Source organism: Heptranchias perlo, chromosome 18 (genome assembly GCF_035084215.1).
Source record: "Heptranchias perlo isolate sHepPer1 chromosome 18, sHepPer1.hap1, whole genome shotgun sequence".
Classification (NCBI taxonomy): Eukaryota; Metazoa; Chordata; class Chondrichthyes; order Hexanchiformes; family Hexanchidae; genus Heptranchias; species Heptranchias perlo.
The window spans coordinates 15,358,360-15,371,598 of record NC_090342.1 but is presented as its reverse complement, the minus strand read 5'-3'; the positions used below and the strand labels follow the sequence as shown (position 1 = coordinate 15,371,598).

General features: G+C 41.2%; 1 protein-coding gene across 4 annotated transcripts in view; it reads right to left on the bottom strand.

The window, feature by feature from the left end:
- cnot2 (CCR4-NOT transcription complex, subunit 2) overlaps positions 1 to 13,239 on the bottom strand; it is a 118,538-nt gene that overhangs the window by 28,551 nt on the left and 76,748 nt on the right. For all 4 annotated transcript variants that reach the window (XM_067999429.1, XM_067999432.1, XM_067999430.1 and 1 more), the window contains one exon: positions 10,207 to 10,332. In XM_067999429.1, the coding sequence (XP_067855530.1) occupies positions 10,207 to 10,332 (126 nt within the window). The remainder of the gene's footprint in view (positions 1 to 10,206; positions 10,333 to 13,239) is intronic.

Below are 13,239 nucleotides of genomic sequence, written 5' to 3'. Positions count from 1 at the left end.
AGCCATTGTTGCTAGAAAAGTGTACAGAGCTTCGTCAGTTGATTTACATCAGTTATCTTGTATATCAAAACGGCTCCAAAATGTTTTAAAACCTTATCTGGAAGAAAATGTAATTGTCATGGTCAAATGGTAGCCTAACTAAATTTGTGACACAAACACATATGCATACAGATTATTAGAATTCTAAAGGATGGTAATTAGGTAAATTGCAAAACAAACCAGAGATATGATCCTTAAAACCTTGATAAATCTCTAGGCAAAAATTTTTTTTCCAGCAAAACAGACTTTAACAAAAGGTTGCTATCTGGTACAGTTTTCAATTTTAAAATTAGCCAAAGTGAGCAATATTCCTTTAAGACAGATAGTGAAAGTGTGCCGTAAACCTGGTTGTGTCAGTAACCGAAACAAGCCAGTGGCTCCTCATCCATTATCACCATCACATTTTGCTACGCAGTTGAATTTGAAATGTACCCTGGCATGCACAAGTATACTGACAAAGCAACCTGCTTGATTGGCACCCCATCCACCACCATAAACATTCACTCCCTTCACCACCGGCGCACCGTGGCTGCAGTGTGTACCATCCACAAGATGCACTGCAGCAACTCGCCAAGGCTTCTTCGAAAGCACCTCCCAAACCCGCGACCTTACCACCTAGAAGGACAAGGGCAGCAGGCACGTGGGAACAACACCACCTGCACGTTCCCCTCCAAGTCACACACCATACCGACTTGGAAATATATCGCCGTTCCTTCATCGTCGCTGGGTCAAAATCCTGGAACTCCCTTCCTAACAGCACTGTGGGAGAACCTTCACCACACGTACTGCAGCGGTTCAAGAAGGCGGCTCACCACTACCTTCTCAAGGGCAATTAGGGATGGGAAATAAATGCTGGCCTTGCCCACATCCCATGAATGAATAAAAAAACATTATACACTAATGGCTTTCAACTGGCAGGCAAATAAAAAAAAACTGCACACTCAATTATTTACATTCTCACTCATTTTTAAACCCTTGGAGCACCAATGATTTACCTTGTTAAGAGTGTGATCTCAATGGCAGAAACAGTGACAACTGAAAAATAGCATCACACATTTGTGATGATTTACATAGCTAACATAAATGTTAGATTATTTAACAACGGGTATAAGAAAATACAAATTAGGGTGTTCCAATGTGCAAAGTGCTTTGTTACCTCCAGACTGGACTATTCCAATGCTCTCCTGGCTGGCCTCCCATCTTCCACCCTCCATAAATTTGAGCTCATCCAAAACTCTGCTGCTCGTATCCTAACCCGCACCAAGTCCTGTTCTCCCATCACCCCTGTGCTCACTGACTTTGACATTGGCTCCAGGTCTGGGAATGCCTCGACTTTAAAATGCTCATCCTTGTTTTCAAATCCCTCCATGACCTCGCCCCTCCCTATCTCTGTAACCTCCTCCAGCCCTACAACCATCAGAGATCTCTGCGCTCCTCCAATTCTTGCCTCTTGCTTATCCCCGATTTTAATTGCTCCACCATTGGCAGCCGTGCTTTCAGCTGCCTAGGCCCTAAGCTCTTGAATTCCCTCCCAAAATCTCTCTACCTCTCCCCTCCTTTAAGACGCTCCTTAAAACCTACCTCTTTGACCAAGCTTTTGGTCACCTGTCCTAATATCTCCTTATGTGGCTTAGTATCAGATTTTGTTTGATAACGCTCCTGTCAAGCACCTTGGGACCTTTTATTACATTAAAAGCACTATATAAATGCAAGTTTTTGTTGTATTTCTGCATAGGGAGTTTCTTGATTACTGCATAGGCAGCATTTATTTATAGTTTATTTTACCAGTTTAAAAACAGGGAACGTACAATACCACATTGGGTCTGTGTATAATCTTTAGCTAAGACATTGATTTGATTGACATTCAAATAAATTCTGCAAATTATGTTAAAAAATAGGTGTTTAAATATGGCACTTATGCAGTAAATCATGCTGTAAAATATTAGGAATATAAGAACATAAGAAATAGGAGCAGGAGTAGGCCAATCGGCCCTTCGAGCCTGCTCCGCCATTCAATAAGATCATGGCTGATCTGATCCTAACCTCAAATCTAAATTCATGTCCAATTTCCTGCCCGCTCCCCGTAACCCCTAATTCCCTTTACTTCTAGGAAACTGTCTATTTCTGTTTTAAATTTATTTATTTAGCATCTATATGAATAAAGGATTTTACGGTTTTTATACAGAAAAATAAAATTGATTGGCTGATGAGAGCTAAAAAAAGGCATCAAAATGTATGGTTTTCATGACCAAAAAAAAGGATGATTTAGCATAACTTAATTCATAAGAGTTAATGATTTAAACAGCTTTTCCAAATAGAGCTTGTATCTAGTTTTGACACTATTATAACTGAAAGCTTTTTTTTGTCTTAAAAACATGGAATCACAAACATGCCCGGAGGGGAAAACAGATTGAAGGTAACTGGTAGAAAGTTGGACGAACATTGATTTTCCATACTAAAATATTTTTCTTTTTGTCACCATAATGCATATTTGCAGGGCTCCATTCATGGCTATGAATAAATGCACCACATCATATGATAATGAGCTACATAGACTAGAAGTGTTTGAACATCAACCCCTTGTCCATGCTGATTTCACTGAGCTCAGTTGGGGCGGCAATGAGGCAACACAACTGGCTAATGTATTGGGCTTGGGGAAGGTGTGGAAAAAACCATACCCAGTGTTCCATTCCTAATCACTACTCAGCAACCCTTATTGGAAAAGGAGCATGTAAAGAGATCAGATAAGAGTAAGAATCCTTAATCTTCTGTTCAACAACATATCCCATGGAGTACATTTTTGCACCTTTCAACAAAAGGTACACGCCACACGAAAAGGGTATTTAACTAAGAACAACACAGGGACATTTGTCCTTTAAAGAGACTTTTGAGGATAAACCATGTGACCTTCTTTCTCGTATGTTAAAATAGAGGTCCACGTGGAGTGGTTTGAATACTGAAAGTGTTACAAGGAAATCAGCAAATGACCAATGAGGGATCGCATACCTTGTCAGAGGGGTAGGGCACGATGTTAATGGTTTATGTTTTTGAGCACTGTTCCCAAACTGTGCAGCTATTTTCCTGAAATCAACTATCAAGGTTTCAGTACAACACACCTAAAACTTAAAATAGAAAATTAAAATGTCTTAATCCTACGTGCAGTTATATTCCTATGATGTACTCTTTAAAGCCCAATTAGACTATATTCACCCCTTTTGTAAATGGGGAATGTGACAGAAGCTTGCTGGGGGCAGGGAAGAGCTGCATGTGCAATTGTGGTTGAAGGTGGTGGGGTAGAGGGAAAAAAGGCAGAAAGTTTCTCTTGCTAGGGAAAAGAAAAATCATTTAAAAATCCGAGCCATACTTCACCTCCTCTATTCTTATTTGGCACAGAATTGATAAATGCTAAAAAATCTATGGTCACAACTTTATGTGGCAGTTATCTGTGACTACACAATGTAGTCACTGTTATAATGTAGGGAAATGCAGCAGCCAATTTGTATACAAGGTCCCACAAACAGCAATGGGATAAATGATCAATTAATCTGTTTTAGAGAAATTGGTTGAGGGACAAATGTTAGCTAGGACACAGGGAGAACTCCCCTGCTCTTCTTCGAATTGTGCCATTGGATCTTTTAAATCCATGTGAGAAGGCAGATAGAGCCTCAGTTTAATACATCACCAGAAAGACAATGCAGCACCTCCTCGATAAAGCAATGAAGTGTCAGCCTAGATTCTGTGCTCAAGTCTCTGGATTGGGACTTGAATACATGCCCTTCTGACTCAGAGGCGAGAGTGCTACCACTAAGCCAAGGCTGAAACTTCAAGAGTTTGGAATCAATCTTCTAGTTAATTCTTACTTGTTCTATATAGAAACCTGATTACAATGGACATGGTTACCTTCAGAGCTATACAACTATGCAGTACCCAAAGTAAATGGGAATCCCAAGAAAACTAATATTGAATTGGGGACAGGGACTCAATAAAATTAACATAAGTAAAACAACAGTAATGAAGAAAATAATAGCACTAAAGAGTGACAAATCCCCAGGACCAGATGGTTTCCATCCCAGGGTTTTAAAGGAAGTAGGTGAGCACATTGCGGATGCCCTAACTATAATCTTTCAAAGTTCTCTAGATTCAGGAACTGTCCCTCTAGATTGGAAAATTGCATGTCACTCCACTTTTTAAGAAAGGAGAGAGGGAAACCAGGGAATTATGGACCAGTTAGCCTAACATCTGTTGTGTGGAAAATGCTGGAGTCTATAATGACTGATTAACTGAAAATTCTCAAGGTGATCAGAGAGAGTCAGCATGGATTTGTGAAAGGTAGGTCGTGCCTGACAAACCTGATTGAATTTTTTGAAGAGGTGACTAAAGTAGTGGACAGGGGAATGTCAATGGATATTATTTATATGGACTTCCAGAAGGCATTTGATAAAGTCCCACATAAGAGACTGTTAGCTAAGATAGAAGCCCATGAAATCGAGGGAAAAGTACGGACTTGGTTAGGAAGTTGGCTGAGCGAAAGGCGACAGAGAGTAGGGATAATGGGTAGGTACTCACATTGGCAGGATGTGACTAGTGGAGTCACGCAGGGATCTGTCTTGGGGCCTCAATTATTCACAATATTTATTAACGACTTAGATGAAGGCATAGAAAGTCTCATATCTAAGTTTGCTGATGACACAAAGATTGGTGGCATTGTAAGCAGTGTTGATGAAAACATAAAATTACGAAGGGATATTGATAGATTAGGTGAATGGGCAAAACTGTGGCAAATGTGAGGACATCCACTTTGGATCAAAAAAAGGATAGAACAGGGTACTTTCTAAATGGGAAAAAGTTAAAAACAGTGGATGTCCAAAGGGACTTAGGAGTTCAAGTACATAGATCATTGAAATGTCATGAACAGGTGCAAAAAATAATCAATAAGGCTAATGGAATGCTGGCCTTTATATCTAGAGGACTAGAGTACAAGGGGGCAGAAGTTATGCTGCAGCTACACAAAATCCTGGTTAGACCGCACCTGGAGTATTGTGAGCAGTTCTGGGCACCGCACCTTCGGAAGGACATACTGGCCTTGGAGGGAGTGCAGCGTAGGTTTGCTAGAATGATACCCGGACTTCAGGGATTAAGTTACGAGGAGAGATTACACAAATTGGGGTTGTAGTCTCTAGAGTTTAGAAGGTTAAGGGGTGATCTGATAGAAGTTTATAAGATATTAAGAGGAACAGATAGGGTGGATAGAGATAAACTATTTCCGCTGGTTGGAAATTCTAGAAGTAGGGGGCACAGTCTAAAAATTAGAGCCAGACCTTTCAGGAGTGAGATCAGAAAACATTTCTACACACGAAGGGTGGAGAAGTTTGGAACTCTCTTCCGCAAACAGCAATCGATGCTAGCGCAATTGCTAAATTTAAATCTGAGATAGATAGCTTTTTGGCAATCAAAGGTATTAAGGGATATGGGCCAAAGGCAGGGATATGGGCCAAAGGCAGGTATATGGAGTTAGATCACAGATCAGCCATGATCTTATCAAATGGCGGAGCAGGCTTGAGGGGCTGAATGGCCCACTCCTGTTCCTATATTCCTACCCCAGTTCCCAAGTAAGCGAATGTCTGAACTGTCAGATACAATAATGGGTTAACCTTGAACAACCTCAGGTGAACCAATTGACTAGAAAAGTATTCATATGTAAACCCGGGAGCCAGCTATTGCTGGTGGGATCTTTGTAAAAGTCCTGGCCTCAGGAAGAAGGCGGCAACAGTAATACCCTGTATTTATACCATTTGTCTCCAATATAAAAGCAAAGATACTTCCCTGTGGCACTCCCCAAGTGGCAACATGAAAGTACACATAATGGAGATGAAGAATGCTAGCCTGCCCCTTGGATGCAATGCTCATAATGCTATAAGGCAACGGAGAGAATGACCATTTTGAATGTTTCCTTCTCGAGAAATTTGTGTTTCTTAAGTCTAAGGATGGATTTAAATTCAACTATCGTTTTTCCCAACAATGGAATAAAAATAAAATCCACACCACGCCTAGCCTTGAGGCACTAGATTTATTCACCTCTCCTATTAATTTGCCATGTCTCAGGTAACGACCCACAGAACATGGCCATTAATATAATCCCTTTCAATCGGTGTTACACACCTTTAAAAGGCGAATCACTCTTGACAATCAATTTCTTGATCAAAGATTCAGTTTTTGCTATCTGCAAGGAGAATGGTATAAACCTGCCTCATAATGGGCCATCTGTATACCTTAATATAGATCAGAAGCAATGTCAGGGAATTGTGGTAGCAATAAAATTTTTAAAAATTGTCATAGTACAGATTGGGGAAGATCATGTGTCACCACCTCAAAAGTCTCCTCAATTCACTGTGATTTTTCCTTCTTTAGATAAGAATGTGCTCACAATGTGTGGAGTAAAATAAAACATTTCCATGTTGCAATTTTACTCCTAAAATCCTTAATAATTAGAATATTCAAAAATAAAACCAGCTACACTTTCATTAACAGCACTCTTTAAACAGGGAGTCTTGCTATCAGCGTCTCTTCTAAAAAAAAGGAAAGCTATAGAAAACAGTGAGTTTCAATTATTTAAATAATTTTGTTTGACTAGTGAATGCCAATGACATTATTGAGGCAAAATGAGTGGAAGGAATTACTGAGCCTAACAGTGTAAACAAACTAAATGATCAACAAAAACCATCAATACCTTTGGTGCTTCAGCAATCATGTTACTTCAATTGTGTAGGTTCAGTTAGGTCCCTCATATGAGCTTAGTAACCCCTCACGATTTTTAAAAATTATTCATTCTTGGGATGTGGGCGTCGCGAGCAAGGCTGGCAATTATTATCTATCCCTAGTGGCACAGAAAAAGTGGTGGCGGGCCTTCTGCTTGAGCCACTGCAGTCCACGTGAAGAAGGTGCTGCTACAATGCTGTTAGGTCGGGAGTTCCAGGATTTTGACCCAATGACAATAAAATAACAGTGATTCACATCCAAGTCAAGATAGTGTGTGACTTGGAAGGGAACTTGAAGGCGATGGGTTCCCATGCACCTGCTGCCCTTGTTCTTCGAGATGGTGGAGGTCGCAAGTTTGGGAGGTTCTGCCAAAGAAGCCTTGGTGAGTTGCTGCAGTGCATTCTGCAGATAGTACACACTGCACGCATGGTACGCCGATGGTGGTGTGATTGGATGTTTAGGCTAATGGATAAGATGCCGATCAAGCAAATTGCTTTGTCCTGGACATCCAGCTTCTTGAGTGTTGTTGCAGCTGTACCTGCCCAGCCAAGTGGAGAGTATTTCATCATATTCCTAACTTGTTGGTGGTGGAGGCGCTTTGGGGAGTCAGGACGTGAACCATTCGCTGCAGAATATCTAGTCTCTGACCGGCTTCCATTTATATAACTGGTCCAGTTGAGTTTGTGGTCAATGGTGACCCCCACCCCCCCCAGAATGTTGATGGTGAGAGACTTGGCAATGGTAATGTCACTGATTGTCAAGGGGAAGAGGTTAGGCTCTCTCTTATTGGAGATGGTCATTGTCTGGCACGAATGTGATTTATCACTTATCAACCCAAGACTGAATGTTGTCCAGGCATGGACTGCTTCATTATCTGGGTAATTGCAAATGGAGCCAAAAACTGTGTAATCACCAGCAGCTGATGTTATAACGGAGGGTAGGTCATTGATGAAGATAGTTGGCCAAGAACACTGTCCTGAGGAACTCCTGCAATGGTATCCTGGGACTAGGATGATTGGCCTCCAAAAACTACAATCAATCTCCTTTCTGTCAGGTAAAACTCCAGCCACTGGAGTTTTGCTTCTGATCCCTATTAACTTCAGTCATACTGGGGCTCCTTGGTGCTACACTTGGTTGAATGCTGCTTTAATGTTACGGGCAGTCACTCTCACCTCACCTGTGGAATTCAGCTCTTGCATCAATGTTTGGACCATGGCTTTAGTGAGGTCTAGAGCAGAGCGGTCCTGGCGGAACCCAAACTGAACAGTGGTGAGCCGGTTATTGGTGAGTAAGTTCCATTTGACAACACTGTTTACGACTCATTCCATTACTTTGCTAATGATTGGGAGCAGGCCGTTAGGGCAGTAATTGGCCAGGTTGGATTTGTCCTGCTTTTGTGGACATGACATACCTGGGGAATTTTCCCCATTGTCGGGTAGATGCCAGTGTTGTAGCTGTACTGGAACAGCTTAGCTAGGAGCGCGGCTAGTTCTGGAGCAAAGGTACCAAAAGGCTGCTAATATCTATGGAATCGTATCTCTGCACGAGTCGTAGCCTTTGGAAGAAACGAGGTAAGGGAAGAAAATTGCTGTTAGTTCTTCCCTTGTCATGTGTTGTTCCCTGACCAACAACTTGAGCAGTGAAATTGCTCTCCAGCTGTTACCAATGGCACTATTGATCTGGCTCCAGGGTCTTTCATTTTCCTTCCCCATCTATGGAAAAAATGTGTAGGCTCTGTTGCTCCTCAGTTTGCAAAGCTGAAATACGGAGCTTGGAACCTGGTGAATTACAGGTGCAGATCCGTGTCCTACTTGTTAGTTGGAACAAAAACATATTCTGCTGCCCAAAGAATTACGATTTAACTTTACATTCTTTTTGTTTTTGTCAATTACCTAAATTCTGAATAAGATTCAGGACTACAACCGGGAGGTTGTCAGGGCCTGTAGACTTTGCTGTGTCCAGTGCACTCTGCCGTTTCTTGATGTCACGTGGAGTGAATCGAATTGGCTGAAGACTGGCATCTGTGATGGTGGGGACCACAGGAGGAGGCCGAGAAAGATCAACACTTGGCACTTCTGACTGAAGATGGTTGCAAACGCTTCAGTCTCAAATTTTGCACTCACATGCTGGGCTCCGCCATCGTCATGGAGCCGTCTCCTCCCGTTTGTTGCTTAATTGTCCACCACCATTCACGACTAGATGTGGCAAAGCTGCTGAGCTTTGACCTGATCCGTTGGTTGTAGGATCGTTTAGCTCTGTCTATAAAATGCTGCTTTTGCTGTTAGCATGCATGGGATCCTGTGCTGTAGCTTCACCAGGTTCGTACCTCATTTTCAGGTGCATAGTTTCCTCAATGAGGTCTTCAAAACCTACCTTTAAAACAATATTCAGAATTTAGGTAATTGACAAAAAAAAATGTAAAGTTAAATCGTAATTCTTTGGGCAGCAGAATATGTTTTTGTTCCAACTAACAAGTAGGACACAGGTCTGCACCTGTAATTCACCAGGTTCCAAGTTCCGTATTTCGGCTTTGCAAACTGAGGAGCAACAGAGTCTACGCATTTTTTCCATAGATGGGGAAGGAAAATGAAAGACCCTGGAGTCAGTTCAATAGTGCCATTGGTAACAGCTGGAGAGCAATTTCACTGCTCAAGTTGTTGGTCAGGGAACAACACATGACAAGGGAAGAACTAACAGCAATATTCTTCCCTTACCTCGTTTCTTCCAAAGGCTACGACTCATGCAGAGATACGATTCCATAGATATTAACAGCCTTCTGGTACCTTGCTGGGCCATTCTTCATGTGGATCTTGCTTATGCTTATTGTATAGATTCATTTAACGATAGAAGCATCACAGCAGAATCCCTTTCTGGTTTACACTATGTCCGTACTTTTGAGCATGAAACACTGGACAGTGATGCGGAGTGAAAGCCTCGATTAATGCTTTCATCTCCCTAGCTCAAGGCCACTGAGGCCACTTTTAGTGCCTCCTCTACTGCCTGGCTGAAATCAACCAACTTAGCATGGACCATGTATTGCACCACTGTTCACAACTCAACCACAGGAATCATCACAGAACATATCATACACTCACACACATACACACACATATATATATATGTTTCCAGTTGGATATCACTCAGGAGCAAGAACCCTGCCAAGATTCCCTTTTTTAGTCCAGGCTTATGGAGGATAATTGTACCACCACCACTTCTGGTCTACTCAAAATTCACCAACACACACCAGGGATTGAATCTGGGACCTTTCTACTTTGTATAACTCAGTGTGACACAATGTAGTAGTTTTGGCAGTAGTTCAGAAGTTAGGTTTAAATGAGGTGCCATGTGCAAGACTCCCTCTTTAAAGCAGGAAAAGATACAATTAAGACAGAGTTAAGAAAGGTTTCTTACCATAAGGAGTCCTTCCCGCCAACGGATTTATTAGAGGAGTAGGATTACCACTTCCTTCCCTTCTGGTTCTATCTGCTAGTACTGGAAATTCTGAGAGGTCTAACCCTGTAACATTTTCACTTCCATCTAAAACACAAAACAAACTGAATCAACAGTGCTGACTGAAAAGCATTCACAATTAAAACAGGTTAAACTAAAAGATTTTATGAAGTGTTTTTTAAATATACCTATTTACACTTATTTTGATGCAACATGCTGTACAAACAATGTAGAATCTTTTGCTATCACTGCACCACTTGTATTTTAAAAATATATTAAAACAAATTAAAAACTGGATTTGATTTATGCAACCACATGTCTGCAACACAAATAGAGAACACGGCAGTTTATCGGTCAAGATTCATAGAACATTCATTATCAAGGCCACTGACTCGTAGTTTTCACAGAGAAATGGACAGATTTGTGGAATCCAATCCCCCCCCCCAAAAAATCATACAAATTCCAACAATCCCACAAAAGGAAAATGGAATTTGACTTATTCTTTCACCATAAACCAGTGTCCCTAATTATAAAAGCTCATTAATTGTGGTATGCGATCACCACTGCTAAACACTGGTAAAAATCCTCATACCAAAGAATTTACATTTATATAGCAACTTTCACGACCTCAGCATGTCCCAAAGTGCTTCACAGCCTTTTCTTTTAAAGTAGTCACCCGGAACAGAAATCCGGCAACCTATTTACGCACAGCAAAGTCCCATAAACAGCAGTGAGATAAATTAACAGATAACCTGTTTTGGTGATGCTGGTTGAGGGATAAATGATGATCAGGACACCAGGAGAACTCTCCTGCTTTTCTTCAAAAAGTGCCACATGCTCTTTTATGTCCATGTGAAGGAGCAGACAGGGCCTCGGTTTAATGTCTCATCTGAAAGACGGCATCGCTGACAATGTAGCACTCCCTCAATACCGTACTGAAGTGTCAGCCTAGATTATGCGCTGAAGACTCTGAAATGGGGTTCAAACTCACTTCTGACTGAGAGGCAAGAGTACTACTACTGAGCCAAGGCTGACACTTATACAATAAAATCAGAATTTAACTTACTCAATCACCATAAATCAGCGGCCTTGTTCATTGTAGCTGTTATGTTATGTGCTGTAGCAAGTCAACTGATGCGAGTATGGCAGACTGTAAACAGCAACAGTAACTAAATGATCGTTCTATATGCAGTGACTATTTTGCGACATTGGCCGGAAACTTTAAAGTATAATATAAAAACAGATCAAATAGAATTCAAAATGTTAAAAGCTTGGTAAGTGGTATGGTGCTACAGTACAATGGAGCCCCACAGGATAGTGCCATACAGGTTTGTGACAGTGATCTTCCCACACTTAGTTCCTGATCTCACTGTGTGTTAGCTTGCACTCATCTCATAAGGTTAAGAGTTCAAGCCTATAGCACGGTTTGAGCTCAGAATCTAGCGTGATGTTACAGTGCAGAGCTATGGGAGTGCTGCATTGTTGAAGGTGCTGAATTTTGAACAAGGCAATAACTAACCAAGGTCCCATCTGCCTGTTCCGGTGGATGTTAAAGTCCCATGCCACACTTCAAAAGGAGCTGGAAGAAGTCCTCTTGGTGTCTAAATCAATATTCCTCCCCCAACCAATACCAACAAATAAAGCAACTGGTTTTTAATTTTGTTGTATGTTTGATAGATGCTACGGGTGCAGAATGCAGTTTGCTTAAGTACCAGTCACTGCATTTCGAAAACAATTGTGTGAAACACTGTGACATTTGGATAGAGTAAGAGGCTATATAAACAGCAAGTATAATTGTTTGTACTCTTGTGAAGAAGTGCAGGAGGAGATGAAAGAAAAAGTGGAGGTAGCCTCCATTTTGGTCATTCTCTAATACCCAATGACCAGCTCACAGCAGCATCTGGGGAGACCAGAAAACAGAATGCCAGCCTAGTCACATTCCATACATGGACTGGGAGGTGTAAAAGAAAGGGGGCAGGTGTACCCACGAACAAAAAATTAAATACAGATTTAAATAGGAACGGCAAAAAAGTTAGTTGCTAAGTTTCAAGAATTTCTACTTACTCCGTTGAATGACTACCACTGTTCAAGATATTTGGGTTCACAAATTATATAAAAATTACATATTATGGCTACCACTCACAAATTTTCTATAGTGCATCTATAAAGACAACATTCTCTGGGATGATGTTAGGCTGTAAGCATATCAATAATAGTATAACAGTTAGACCAACACAGTGGCTGTGTGCTATTGTAGATCATGCTATTTTATTCACTACACTGTTAGCTTCCTTCCACAATTCTGTCTCTGAAATCAGAAACAAGGACAGAAAATGAGCCTATTACAATATTGTTGTAAATGTGCTACCAAATAAACCGGGATTAGTGAAAAAAAGGATAGAAGATTCAAGACCAAGTTTTTAGCTGCTTTTCTATTGGGTTTAGTGGATGGTAAGGCTACTAGTTCCCAACAAACAGGTCCCATGCAGCCCTGACTTGCGGCATCTATGAGGCAACCACAAACAGAAGCAGAATGCAAGTAGAATTATCAACATATGATTGAGATCTTGAAGCAGTGCTTTACATGTCTAGACCAATTAAAGGGCAGCCTTATAGTACAATCTCCTACCCCTCCTGTCCAAGGAGTGCCACTAGTACATTACTTAAAAGGGGCTAAAAATTTGTAGCACAACAGCAAAGCCACTACTATAAAGAATGCAGGCCTTTGAGGCACTTCATCAGATTTTAACTGTTAACTAGAAAAACTATGGGCAAGAATGTCCTGCAGATTTGCACCATTGGATGCACGCATCTCCAACATTGGGTTCATGTTCAGCAAAGGTCCCAGGAGATTAGGGCATAAGTGAGTTACACCATTATTCATGCTGTGCCATAATTTCCTGGAACTTTGGTGCCACTCTACCAATACCCTCGCTGAATCAGTAAAGAGTTGATAATCACAGCTCCCCTCTGCCCCAACCAATAGCGATTGCA